This window comes from Sminthopsis crassicaudata, chromosome 4 (genome assembly GCF_048593235.1).
Source record: "Sminthopsis crassicaudata isolate SCR6 chromosome 4, ASM4859323v1, whole genome shotgun sequence".
Taxonomy (NCBI): Eukaryota; Metazoa; Chordata; class Mammalia; order Dasyuromorphia; family Dasyuridae; genus Sminthopsis; species Sminthopsis crassicaudata.
In genome coordinates, this window is record NC_133620.1 from 271,428,939 (window position 1) to 271,444,270 (window position 15,332).

At 32.4% G+C, this 15,332-nt stretch overlaps 1 protein-coding gene across 2 annotated transcripts in view; it reads left to right on the forward strand.

Moving 5' to 3' along the window:
• CYP39A1 (cytochrome P450 family 39 subfamily A member 1) overlaps nucleotides 1–15,332 on the forward strand; it is a 138,272-nt gene that overhangs the window by 6,305 nt on the left and 116,635 nt on the right. For both annotated transcript variants that reach the window (XM_074310737.1, XM_074310738.1), the window contains exons 2-3: nucleotides 5,130–5,265; nucleotides 10,773–10,947. In XM_074310737.1, the coding sequence (XP_074166838.1) occupies nucleotides 5,130–5,265; nucleotides 10,773–10,947 (311 nt within the window). The remainder of the gene's footprint in view (nucleotides 1–5,129; nucleotides 5,266–10,772; nucleotides 10,948–15,332) is intronic.

Below are 15,332 nucleotides of genomic sequence, written 5' to 3' on the forward strand. Positions count from 1 at the left end.
TGCAAGTAGTCCACATTAATTTCCCAGTGTTTCTTCTCTGAGTATAACTGATTCTGTCCATCATTGATCAATTGGAACTAAATTGGATCTTCTCTTTGTCGAAGATAGCCACTTCCATCAGAATACGCCTTCATACAGTATTGTTGTTGAAGTGAATAATGATCTCTTAGTTCTGCTCATTTCACTCAGCATCAATTCATGCAAGTCACTCCAAGCCTCTCTGTATTCATCCTGCTGGTCATTTCTTATAGAACAATAATATCCCATAATATTCATATACCACAACTTACCCAATTCTCCAATTGATGGGCATCCATTCAATTTCCAGTTTCTAGCCACTACAAAAAGGGCTGCCACAAACATTTTGGTACATAGAGGTCTTTTTCCCTTCTTTAATATCTCTTTGGGATATAATCCCAGTAGTAACACTGCTGGGTCAAAGGGAATGCACAGTTTGATAACTTTTGAGGCATAGTTCCAAATTGCTCTTCAGAATAGTTGGATCTGTTCACAACTCCACCAACAATGTATCAGTGTCCCAGTTTTCCCACATCCCCTCCAACATTCATCATTATTTGTTCCTGTCATCTTAGCCAATCTGGCAGGTGTGTAATGGTATCTCAGAGTTGTCTTAATTTGCATTTCTCTGATCAACAGTGATTTGGAACACCCTTTCATATGAGTAGAAATAGTTTCAATTTCATCATCTGAAAATTGCCTGTCCATATACTTTAACCATTTATCAATTGGAGAATAGCTTGATTTCTTTTTAAATTTGAGTCAATTCTCTATATATTTTGGAAATGAGGCCTTTATAGAAATTTTTGTGAAATCCGAGTTAACTTGCTATTGACCACAGGATCAGCCAATCAGGATCAGCAAAAATCCTTGGTCTTTAGGGAGAGAAGTAAAGGAGATGGACAAAACTCCACAAGGCTCACCAACAACCTCCCTTCTCCTCTATCTCCTCCAAAGTGACTCTAGCTTGCCTTACTCCACCCCCTAATCCCTCCCACAATTCTTTGTATACACCTAAAGATCTAGCCAGCACAGAATAGTGAGAAGAGCTATTTTCCAAGCATATGCTAAATAAAGAACTGTCCAATAGATAATTAGCCTTAAGTGCTCAGTTGTCTGATTCCAGTGCACCTAATCAGAATTTCAGCCTTTTACATCTCCTGCTTTCTTTTGTTTTATAACACAGGTGATCACGCCACCCTGACTATCATAGGAAGGGAAATGAAAGCACTAAAAAGGAGATAATCATGCCCTCCTTGACTTGTCAGGAAGAGAGATGAAAAATACCAAAGGGAAGTGGGGAGTCAAGCCAGATATTGCTAGCGGGTTTCTGGGCTGAAGGGTCTTACTAGAAACAGGTATGCACAAACCCATCAGCATGGGAGATATTACACAAGCACCTAGCAATAATACACAGGCTATTAGTGATGACTCTTCCCACAGCTGGTGCAGGCTCAATGTGGTGTAACAAACATGAATTGTACATGCAAGTAGTGATATAACAAACAATATAAATCAACATGGTCTTATAAAAGATTTCCAGAAGTCCCAGAAGGAGGATATGTAAACAACAATCACACATACACCTTCTTCAGCAGCCAAGAGATAGTCCAAAACCAATCTATTGTCCATAGTATCTTTTCCTAACATCTGCCCCATTTCAGCTAGAAAAGGTTGTTAATTTAGCCCTTAACAAAGTAAGTTCCCTGTTTGTCTATTAAAATACTCACCCTATTTCCTGGTCACCAAGGACTTCAGTGAAAGCAGGGTTCTTGGTCCACACATTGGGCACCAAATGTGAAGTCCGAGTTAGCTCCCTGTTGACCTCAGGATCAGCCAGAGTCAGGATCAGCAAAAGTCCTTGGTCTTTAGGGGAGGAAGTAAAGGAGAGGGACAAAACTCCACAAGGCTCGCCACCAATCTCCCTTCTCCTCTGTCTCCTCCAAAGTGACCCTGGCTTGCTTTATTCTACCCCCTAATCCCTCGTATGATTATCTGTATACACCAAAAGATGGAGCCAGCATAGAATAGTGTGAAGGTCCATTTTCCAAGCATATGCTAATAGAGTATTGTCCAATCAGTAATTAGGTTTAAGTGCTCGGTTGTCTGATTCCAGTGCAGCAACTCAGTTTCAGCCCTTTTCAACCTTTAATTGTAAAAAATGTTTTCCCAGTTTATTGCTTTCCTTCTAATCTTGTCTGCAATTAGTTTTGTTTGTACAAAAACTTTTTAACTTGATATAATCAAAATTATCTATTTTGTGATCAATAATGATCTCTAGTTCTCCTTTGATCACAAATTCCTTCCTCTTCCACAGATCTGAGAGGTAAACTATGCTATGTTCCTCTAATTTATTTATGATCTCGTTCTTTATGCCTAAATCATGGACCCATTTTGACCTTATCTTGGTGTACAGTGTTAAGTGTGGGTCAATGCCTAGTTTCTGCCATACTTAATTTCCAGTTTTCCCAGCAGTTTTTGTCAAACAGTGAATTCTTATCCCCAAAGTTGGGATCTTTGGGTTTGTCAAACACTAGATAACTGTAGTTATTGACTATTTTGTCCTGTGAACCTAACCTATTCCACTGATCAACTAGTCTATTTCTTAGCCAATACTATAATAATTGCTTTACAATACATTGAGGTAAAATAGTACATTAATAGTAAATGAAAAGGAGGGAGGGGGAGAGAGGGTACCATAAGGCTACTAATTTATATTCCCAAGTCACAGATCTGATCATAACATTGGTTTTTCTATGGTTTCCTAAACTCCTGTGAAAATATGAACCCCTTCACAAGCTAGCCCATCTTATCTTTCTAGATTTATTTCACAGTAGTGTCTGTTACTACCTCTATATTTATGTCAAAATGATCTATTTCCCCCTTTAAGTGGTGTATTTCTTGTCTCTTCACAGGCCTACAATGCTTTACTTTCTTTTCTCTTGGAATTCCTACTTCTATTTAGACCTGACATATTTATATTTGATAGGAGGCATATTTTGTTCCTCATAATTATTAGTCTTGACTTGCAAATTAATATATACTTAATTTTTATAATTTACATAACTATGCAAATTGTATTATCCCCTACCCTACATAACTATGCAAATTGTATTATCCCCTACCCTACTCTAAAGTGTAAGCTGCTTGTTGGCAAAAAATTTTTGCTTTTGTCTTTGTATCCTTGGTACATAGTAGGCACTTAATAAGTTCTCTTTGCACTAATTTAATGTTAGAGTTTTCTTTAACATATGATTGTAGATTTAAAACTATAAGAAAATGACTTTAGAAACCACCTAGGCCTTTCCTCTCCTGACAAATTACAGATGTAACAAAATGGAGCTTGGAAATGTTAAGTGATTTGCCAAGGATGCACAGATAACAAGTAACAAAGCTGGGTTTTCAACCCAGGTCTTTCTGTGCCCTTTTTCACTACATCTTTCTGGGCTATATTTCTCTGGGTTAGTTCATTCTTTGTGTGTGGGGGGAGAGAGACAGAGAGAGAGAGAGATTTCTATTTGTTCTGGGTATTACTTTTTTGTTTGTTTTCTGATTTTTACTATAAGAAAGTATGAGCTGTTCTGCCAAAATGTTTTAGTGAGCCTTTGTAGGACTTGTGTTATGTTGTCATGAGTATGTTTTGATAGTTATTTGAAATTATTAGCAATTTGAGAATTAAATATTAGGATTTGGGCTTTATATTATAAATACATTTTTCTTTGCTTGAGACTATTGAGTAGAGAAATGGTCAAAAGAAAAGCTAATAATAATCAATCATATAATATTAAAGCAATATTATTAAATTCTTATTATATAGTGACTGATTATCCAGGCCTTCAAAGCAATAATCATAATCATATTGAGGAGATTATATATATATATGCACAATCTTGTATACATATATGAATACACACATAAACATACACATATTCACCATGTAAATTGTTTTAACATGTATGTAACATGTATCGTATGTGTGGTATATCACATTGCAATGTAGTATAATTGTGTTATACATGAATACACACATATAAATACATGCACACTCATATATAATGTTTTGGAATTGATCATGTGACATTTGGGGGACACTAGCAAAAGACCACCCAGCATAGTATGCCTGCATCAAAAAAGGCGCTGTGCTCTGAGTGAAGCAGAATTGCAATAGTTCAAAAGAAAGGTGAGATACAAATTCAAAGACATCTTCACTTCAAATGTTTACATGGACTATTTGTGCTAAACCAGTAGCCAAGCCTTCTGAATTCATATTAGTCAGATCAGCCAGTCAGGCACACTATACTTCAACTTCAATATAATGATGTCATTTCAGTTCTCTTTGAGAACAAAGAATAACTAATATCTTTATATATAAATATATATATATAATATATATGTGACTATAATACAAACTAATATTTAATAAATGCATAGAACTTAAAGAGTTCTCTGAACTTGTCTTCTTGAGTTGCCATATTTTATAAATACACTGAACCTGGAGCATGCTAAAGTCCCTGAACAAGGATGAAACCCCACTCTGATTCAACATAATTGATTGTTTTTATCTCAAGTTGAGCTCCTTCTGTATCCTAGGGATTCAAAGGCTCTTGTCAGTCTGCAGCAGATTGAGGAAGTTTTGAGTTGAGACCCTTGTATATAAGCAGATCATCAAAATTTGTGATCTAAGAAAGAAGAGGAAAACTGTTTCTTGTGCAATCTGCAGTTGATTATATTTTAAAAATATATCTTAATGATGACTAATAGAGAATTAATTTGCTAATTAACTCATATGAAAGCAACTTCCATAAATTAACAAAGTGGTTTATATTTTATAATAAAATTATTACTTGACAACATTTGTGTATCACTTTTAAAATTTATAATGAAGTCAAGAAGACCTGAGTTTAAATCTGACCTCAGACACTTAACCACAATTACTTCAGCAAAAATAAATTATAATGAAATATAAAATAAACCAGAATTATTATTTTTATGAAACTGTGCTTTAACATTTAAAATCTTATGGAACATTAAAAAAACACTTTCAGAATGAGTACACTGATAATAATTTGTCTTTAATAAATTACATTTATAATAAAATTTCTTTCTTTTAGTATGGACCAATATTTACAATTTTTGCTTTGGGCAATCGTATTACCTTTGTAACTGAAGAAGAAGGTTTTAATGTATTTTTCAAATCAAAAGAAGTAAATTTTGAAAATGCAGTAGAAGACCATATTTATCGAACAGGTAAAGAATGTTTTTTTCTTTCATTTATATGAAACATATAAATTATCTTTAAAACATTTAAATATATTTCTTTCATTTCACTTGAAATAATAGTATTTTGTACTAGATCTTGTTTACAATGTTCATTGTTGTCTCGGTAATGAGCAGTAGAATAATTTAGAGCTGCTTCCTCCCTCCAAGTTTAGCTGAAAGAATAATAATGTATATGTATTAACTTGAATTTAGAGAGTACTTTAAGCTTTACAAAGTACTTTTCTCATAGTAATCTTGTGAATTGGCTAGTACTTTAGTTTATAGTTGAGAAAATAGATTCAAAGAAAGTGCCAAATAGCAAATCTAGTGAAGTTTGGTAAGTTATTCAGTAAACATTGAGTAAGCACTTTCTATGTTGCCAGCATACATGTTAAGCATTGAGAATACAAAGAAAGATAAAAGATAGTCTTTGTTCTAAAGGAGCTCACAATTTAATGGAGAGATGATATGAAAACAACAGTGTACAAACAAGTTACATGTATTTATTGAATTTCTATCTAAAAAGACAATTTATGAGGCTAGTTACTTCTGAGGGAAAATGATTTAATAGCAAGGCCAGCATATTACCATTAAATCAAAACAACTAACTACTCAGTGATTGTAGAGAGCCAGAATTCTGGAGAAGTATACTTGAAACAAGGTGTTAACTCAGAGAAATTGATGATACAATGGTTATCTAAGTTTACATATATACTTAGTACTTAGCATGGTGATATAATGGTTCTCTAAGTTCTCTAAGTTTACATATATACTTAGTACTTAGCATGGTGATATAATGGTTCTCTAAGCACACATGCACAGTGCTGTAATGATGTAATTACAATAAGGTATATAAGATCCAACAAGGACTGGAAGAGAGATATTCTATTTTTCATTATCCTGGGTGGTTCTTCTGCCTCCTGCATTCCTCCACTAAGACCGAGAAAGTTAGCCCCACCCCAGGCAAAGGAGACAGAGGGTGAAGGAGATAATACTTTGGACTTTATTCCTGACTATTCTTGCGGTGATTATTCTGCTGAAACCAAGGCTGGTCCCCAGACCTCCAGAGTGGTAGTCAGACAGCCCACACATTGCAAGTGATTAGTGACAATTTGATAGGCTTACACAACTTATCTTTGTAACAGGAAAAAGGAAAATCATATTGATTCATAGAATTTACAGAAAAAGTAGTAAATTTAAAATATTCAGTTCTGGGCAGGTTGGGAACACAACTGGGAACTTATAGGACGGGAACTGCTCATTTAAATATTTCATTGGTTTAGAAAGTATGTCTATCATAATTCAAATCTTTTTTAGAAACATCTTTCAGTGGTCTCTTAAAGATTTCTGCTAAGGGTCACTGAAAAGGGAGAAGGAACTTATTAAAAGTAATAACATGGTGAGCAGAGAGTCAACACTCACTCCTTAATTGTCTGTAAAGAGCAATTTGACTTTTTAGTCTTATGGATTCTAAGCTAAATTCTATGTTTATTTTATTTCTATAAAATTAGGGAGATTCTGACCTATCTGCTATTAAATTTTGTTAAAATATTTATTATCTAAATCTATAGGTAATTTAGGCCTAAAGGAATATTTATGCTAGTCTGGCTTTTCTTAAGGAAAGGACACTTAATCCTAAGAAATCAAAGTAATATTGTTAACTGATTTAGAGGCCTCATTTTTCATAGGATAAATTATACATAATATAGAGAATATACTAGCAATAAGGACGATAAGCATAGAAGGAGGAATTTTAACTGGGATTTGAAGGAAGCCAGGTAAGCCAGACTGTTAAGGAGGGAGAGAATGTCATGCAGAGAAAGAGGAAACCAGTAAAAATGTTCAATCAGGAGATGGAATATCTTGTTTCAGGAACAATAAAGAATCCACTATCATTGGATCACAGAGTATGTTGGAAGTAAGCAGATATAAAATGACTCAGAGTACATGTTAATAGCAATTGTTTTTGTTTTGGACAGACCAGAGGGTCTTCCCCTCCTAGATTAAGAAATATCTATATCTATGATCTGTCTGTATGATTTTTTTTGATTTGGGTAAAGAAAGCTATTTTGTTTTACATTTTAATAGTATTTTATTTTTCAAAATACATGCTAAGATAGTTTTCAACATTCACCTTTGCAAAACCTTGTATTTCAAAGAAAGTAATCTAATATAAGTTAAACCTATGCAATTCTTCTAAATATATTTCCATATTCATCATGCTGTGCAAGAAAAATCAGATCAAAAGGGGGAAAAACAAGCAAGGAAAGAAAAGGCAACAAGGAAACAAGCAATAACAACAAAAAGTGAAAATATGATGCTTTTGTCCGCATTTAGTCTCCATAGTTCTCTCTCTGAATGCAGAACTTTCCATCAGAGATTTATTGGAATTGCCTTGAATTACCTCATTGTTGAAAATAGCCAAGACCATCATAGTTTATCATCACATAATCTTGTTGCTGTGTACAGTGTTCTCCTGATTTTTTTACTTCACTCAGACATCGTTCATATCTTTCCTGACTTTTCTGAAATCAACCTCCTCATCATTTCTTATAGAATAATAATATTCCATTAACTTCATTTTTATATTCAGCCATTCCCCAACTGATGGACATCTACTCAATTTACAGTTCCTTGCCACTGCAAAAAAAGAGGCTACAAACATTTTTGGGCATGTGGGTCCTTTTCCCTCTTTTTTGATATCATGGGGATATAGGCTCAGTAAAAACACTGCTGTATCAAAGGGTATGCACAGTTAGATAGCCCTTTGGGCATATTTCCAAATTGCTCTTCAGAATACTTGGAATACTTCATAATCCATCAACAATGCATTAATGTTCCAGTTTTCCCACATCCTCAAAATTTTATTATTATCTTTTCCTGTCTTCTTAGCCAACCTGAGAGGTATGAAGTGATATCTCAGAAGTGTCTTAATTTATATTCTAATCAACAGTGATCTTGAGCACTTTTTCATTTGACTAGAAATGGCTTTAGTTTCATCATCTGAAAATTGTCTGTTCATACCCTTTAAACCATTTATAAATTGGGAATGCTATGCCTCATTCCTTACTTAACCTTAATAACTAAATGAGATTTGCTCAGTCAAACTTAGACCTCTTAAAATCCTCAGTTTAAAAAGTCCAAGGTCCCACTGTATCCAGGGCTTCCAGATGGCTCTGGAGGGCAAAGTGAGGCTGATGATCCTGCACAGACTCCCTCAGTTAAATCCAATTTACTTGCATGTCATGGCATTACCTCCCTGATGTCATGCATGGTCCTCTTTGAGAATGAAGGATAAACAACAATATCTTTTGACCTCTTGGAGATATCACTGTTGGTGACGGGAACTATAGTCATGGAAAATTACCAGATCATAAACTTTGCATCTAGCAATAGATGGCTACCAGGTGGCTAGAGAAGCGGAACGACCCCCACACTTCAGAACACATAGCCATGGTATTATATTAACCACAGAGATGTTTCAGGGCTTAATGACCCTAGAGACTCAGATAAGAATTGTAACCACAGGATGCCCTTCCCCCTCCTCCTCCTGGAATGTCTGCTCCTTCCTGCAGTCCCTCCCATACCCTTTCTCCCAGGTAGCACATACCTTTACTCTCCCCTGCCCGCTTTTCCCCTCCCAACTTTGTCCTCACGTATTGCACCTAGCTCTACCCTATATAACTTGAGCTGTTTCCAACAATAAATGAGACCTTGACAAGATCTGCTTGGTCTCCCTCTTCTTTCTCGCCCTTTCTCCTTCAGGATGGGTTCTCCTCGATTCCCCACGAATGACTGAGTCTCACGGGATGGGACATACCACTAATCTTCCTTATGTTTATTATAGCATACAAATCAAATAGTTCCAATTTCTGTCTTTCTTCCTTCCCTTTCTCTCCCTAAAAAGGACCAGATTAAGAACAATGTGATATAATGAAATGAGCCATAACTTTAAAATCAGAGAACTGGGTTCATAGACTACCTTTACTATTTATCATATATTATCATGTTATTAAATTACTTTTTTTCTAAGCCTCATTTTTCTCACCTGCAAACTAAAGGGGTTGCTAAATAATAGAATAAAAGATAGCTTCTAAAGAGCTTTTCACCTCTAAGCCACCCACTGAAAAAAAATCAATGACCTTTAGGGCAAACAGGGTGGAATTTAACCAACTTTATTTATTATTCATTAATAAGTAACTTAAAGCATCGAGTATGAAAATACTTCTTACTCAATCCAAAGAGGAAGAACCTTACCATTTGTCTTTTGTTGATATTCCTTCCAGATCAGAATAAGATACTTAGAAAATTTTATTCTTTTGACTTGCCCTTTACCATCTAACTTATTACTAATTATACATCCTAGTCACTTAAAGATATATATACAAGTAATGAAAAACTATTTATTTAAACATATTTATTTATTTTTGTAAATTTTTATCTCTATCCCCTCAACAGAGTAATAATAATAATGATAATGAAAAATGAAAAACAAATCTCATGATAAAAATGTTCAGCAGAACAAATTCTCACATTAACTATGTCCAAAATGAGTCAGTTTATACTTTAGGTTCACTGCCTCTCAGGCAGAAGATAGATAATATGATTAATTCTTTATACTCATAATTTATTACTTCATGAATTAGAGTCTTTCAAATTTGTTTTTCTATGATATTGATATTATATAAATTGTTCAAGATTTGCTCACTTCATTTGCTATCAATTCATGGGTCTCCCTAGTTTTCTCTAAAATGATCCATTTCTTCTTTTATGACATTTATGATGGAAATATTCCATCACATTTATATGCCACATATTTATATTATATTTAGCCATTCCCCAACAAGTGGGTACCCCCTTAGTTTGCGGATTGTGGCTAGCTGTTTTGAGTATTTTTGTTCATATTAGTCCCTTCTCTTTCGTGATCTCTTTGGATGTAGGGGACCAAAAGTGGTATTATTCAAAGGGTATGCAGTTTAATTTTTTTGGCGTAGTTCCTAATTGCTTTCTGAAATAATAGGACAAATTCACAGTTCTGCCAACAGTGCATTAAATGTATCTGTTTCCTCTTTTGTCATGTTTATCTGATATATCTGAGTTAAAACCTCTTACTTCCTTTAAGTTCTCTAATTATTAGCAGTTTGGATTATATTTTCACATGGTTGTTGATAATTTGAATTCTGTTCTTTGAAAACTACCTGTTCTTATATTTTGAGGAATACTTTTCAGTCTTATAAATTTGAATTTTGTGTAGGAGAATTGTATCCAATGCCCATTGTCAGATGTTTAGTATATTGAAGATGATCCTAAAAAACATAATTAGGAAGGTAAATCTGATGTAAAAAGATTATATAAAAATTTCAAACATATCTGTATTGTTTTATAAGTATTTAAGATTCTGCTTTATTCCTTGTCATGTATAACCAAATTCTAGATATGAATCATATATTTTATATGTTTAAAATAAACATTTATGATTTAAATTCTGTTTATAGTGGAAATTCCAAAGAATATCTTTTTAACACTGCATGGTCCATTATATGGCCTGATGAAAAACAAAATGAAGATTTCCAGTCTGTATCAGTTTAGTGAAAAGCTGATAGAAGGGGCACATGAACAACTGGAGAGTTTGGGCACTAATGGAAATCAGGAGCTCTACAATTTAGTAAAGTAAGTAAATTATTTTAATTTCCAAATTTTCTATTTAAAAATAGGTATTTAAGTTTGATATTAAGAAAAACATTCTCATTACAAGAGGTTGTATGTACATCTAATCTTTTTATATATTGTAACTTTCCTATTATGATCTCAATATGTCATGAGTTAGCATAAGAAATTAAATGGAAAATTTTTGGAGGTAGATGACATGGAAAGAGTTTAGAAATTCAGAAATATATGTATAGTATTGTATAATATCAATACATTTTTATAATAAGATTTTGTAAATACCCTGTGTGTATGCATATGTGTGTATGTGTATATGTGAGTGTGTGTGTAAAACCATGCTTTGTATGCTTTTATTTACACTTCTTTCTGTGAAGGTAGATAGCATTTTCCTTCATAGATCCTCTGTAGTTGATTTGAGTATTTATAATATTCAGAATAACTTAATAACAATTATTCTTTGAACAGTATCACTGTATCCAATATGTTCATTTTACTCCATTATTTTGTGCAAACTTTTGCTAAAATCAGCCAGCTCATAATTTCATTATAGCACAGTATTCCATCATACTAATTTACTTTGTTGGGAAATTCCCTAACTACAATTTAAAATTTTTAAAATTGGATATAAATATATTCAAGTGTTTATCAAGATGTGTCACCACCTATGCATGTCATTTTTATGTGAGTAGTTTGAAAGAAAGACTGGGACTGAGCTGAATATGATGGGATGCTTCTAAAAAAATAAAACTTTGGAAGACATAAAAAGGAATAATTATCTTATGCAACTGAGAAAAATTGATACAGAAGAAGCTAGTAGGGATAGCATATATAGGCACATATGCATATATAGAAGAGGTGTGTAAAGTCTTCTTAATTCAGAAAAAAAAAATAGAGGACAAGGGGAAAGAGTGGAGAAAGAGGATAGGGGAAGAACTCTTAAGAAGGGGAATAAGTTAGGGAATAGGAGGGTAAAATATTAGGTGAGAGTAAAGCAGAGGAGTGAGGATTAGGGTAAAAGGGGTGAGAAGGATAGTGAGGAAAAAACAGAAAAGAGAAAAATATACTACAAGTAATTGTGGTTTAGAATATGAATGGAATAATTTACCCAAAAAACATAAATGAATAGCAGATTAAAAAAACTGAATTCAACACGTTGCTTTCAGGAAACATAAAAAATGAGAGATACACACAAAGATAAAATAAAGGGCAGGAGTAGAATTTAACCTGTTTTTAAAAAGCAGAAATAGTAATTATCTCAACATTAAAATAGATTTAATCAAAAATGAAAAATAGAGAAACTACATACATTATTTCAGCGATATTATTCAATATTGTTTTAGACCATTTAAAATACCTAGACACTAAAAATACCTGATTGTATACTTGCTTAAAAAGACACAGGAACTAAATGAACATAAACATAAATTACATTTTATTTATTTTTGTTTTTTTACATTAATTTTCTTTTTTATGTTTTCAAATATGCGCAAAAATAGTTTTCAACATTCAATTTGTAAAAGTTTGTGTTCCAAATTTTTCTCCTTACCTCCTTTATCTCCCTCCTTCCTAAGACAGCAAGCAATCTGGCATAGGTTAAATATATGCAATTATTTTAAATATATTTTTGTATTTGTCATGTTGTACAAGAAAAATCAGATCAAAAGGGAAACAAATTTATGAGGAAGGAAAATACAAATCAATAATAACAACAAAAGGTGAAAATCCTATTTTTGATCCACATTGAGTCTCCATAGTTTTCTCTCTGGATGCAAATGGCATTTTTCAACACAGGTCTATTGGAATTGTTTTGAATAACATCATTGTTGAAAAGAGTCAAGTCCATAACAGTTGATCATCATATAATCTTTTTGTTGCTGTGTACAATGTACTCTGGATTCTGTTCATTTCACTCAGCATCAGTTTGTATAAGTCTTTCAAGGCTTTTCTAAAAATAGCCTGCTCATTATTTCTAATAGAACAATAATATTCCATAACATTCATATACCATAACTTATTAAGCCATTCCCTAACTAATGGGCATTCATTCAATTTCTAATTCCTTGCTACTACAACAAAGAGGCTACAAATATTTTTGATATATGGGTTCTTTTCCCTTTTTATGATCTTTTTTGGATACAGACCCAGTAGAGACACTATATCAAAAGGTATGCACAATTTTGTAGCCCTTTGGGACTCTCCAAAATAGTTGGATCATTTCACAACTCCAGCAACAGCATTGGTGTCCCAGATAAAACATTTTTTTATATAAATAAGCTTAGATTTAAATAATGGAAGTAAAATTTCTTCTTCATAGTTAGGGTAAAGCCAATATGATTTTTTAAATCAAAGTTTTACCTAACTGATTTAGTTTTTCAATGTTATTCAAATTAATTGCTAAAAATTATTGAGTTAGAAAAAATAATAACAAAATCTATTTGGAAAAACAAAAAGTTAGGAACTTCAAAGAATCCAGGAGAAAAAGGTATAAAAGAAATAGACCAACATATTTTAAACTATATATTATAAAGCAAGAGCATTGTTGAATTCTAAAAAGGATAATTTAAATAGTTTAAATTAATTTTCTCATGTAAATAAAATCTATTTAGCCAAAAACAGAAGGAATGCAAAAAATTAGGGGAATATATTTCATAGATTATCTCTCAGATAGGAATGAATTGGAATATTATTGTAATTTAGGAAATGATGAACTAGTTGATTTTAAAAAGCATGGAAAAATTTGGACATATGAAAGAAGATGCTATCCCCCTACAGAGAAACAGATGATGGAAGGAAATAAGCAGAGTATGATATTACATATATGTGTATGATTGTATATGTGTGTATATATATATATATATATGTGTGTGTGTGTGTGTGTGTGTGTGTGTGTGTGTGTGTGTGTGTGTGTTTATAGATATCGAAATATGATGCTATATATAGGTATATCTAAGTGTGAAACTATGGTATGGTATAACTATCTATCTGTCTTTAAATCTGTACTTAATTGTAGCCTTCTTTGAGGGGGAGGGGAGTAGAAAAATCATTACTGATTTCAAAATGCATGAGTTTGGCAAAATTTGAGAAAACTTATGTGAGATAATACAGAATGAATCAAAGAATCAGTAGAACAATTTATAGAATAACAATGTCATGGTAAAACCAAATAGATTTGAAAGATTTAAGAATGTGATCAATATCATGACTGACCATAATTACAGGGAATAAATCACAATTCATGTTACCCCTTGACAAAGAAAGTTCAGTACAGGGTACAGAATAAGACATATTCTGTTTCATTTTTATTTTATTTTAAGGTCCCAATTTTCTTCTTACCTTTTCCTCCATTCTAATGAAAAAACAAGAAAAACAAACCACTTACAAATAAGCAAAACAAATTGTCACATTAGCGGAAGACACCATTTTTGAACTTGACCAATTCTATAACTCAGATGTTTAATTATATATATATATATATATATATATATATATATATATATATATATATATATAATATATTTGTCACAAGATTTTAGTTTTTCTTTACTTTTAAAGGGAATTTTGGTACATTGAAAAAAATTAAATTTAAATAAAAATGTTCCCCTACCCAAGACAGCTTACGAACCTTTCCTTATACATACTATAAGACTCCTTTTTCTGATAAACATTAGAAATATTTCTGTTTGTTTTTTTTTAAGCTCTTAAGGCTCTTAGGGTAATACTCAGTTAAATTGTATGATGAGAATAGGATGAGAGTTTAGCCTTTATATTTCTACATAGTATGTGGAAATCTATCATTTTTAAGAACTAGAATGCTACCAGAAAAACAGAAATAAAAATGACTACAATTGGACTCATCTGAACATTAACAAAAATTTGGAAACAGGAAAGGATAGTTCCAATCCTTGAGTAGGCAAAATAGTGAAGTTACATAAGTATGAAGAAAACAAAAATCATAGTTTGCATTCTTCATATAAATGATGATATAGATAGAGATGGAGATGGTAGATAAGTGAAGGGGAGAGAGAATCTTCCATTATAAGGAGAAAAAAACTCATTAACAAAATAGCTGCTATATATGAGTATGTGTATATATGTATATACATACCTGCAAATATACATATGAAGGAGTGTGTATATATGAATATGTGTATATATATTTATAGACCTGTAAATATGTATATATAGTATGTGCATATATACATATCTGCATATATATGTGTAAGTATGCATATATGAATATATGTATGTATGCATATACATAACTACACACATATATATATACATGAGTATGTATATCTGTGTATATACATACCTGCATGCATATATGTAGATATGTATACATGAATGTGTGCATATATGTATATACATACCTGTACACATACATATAT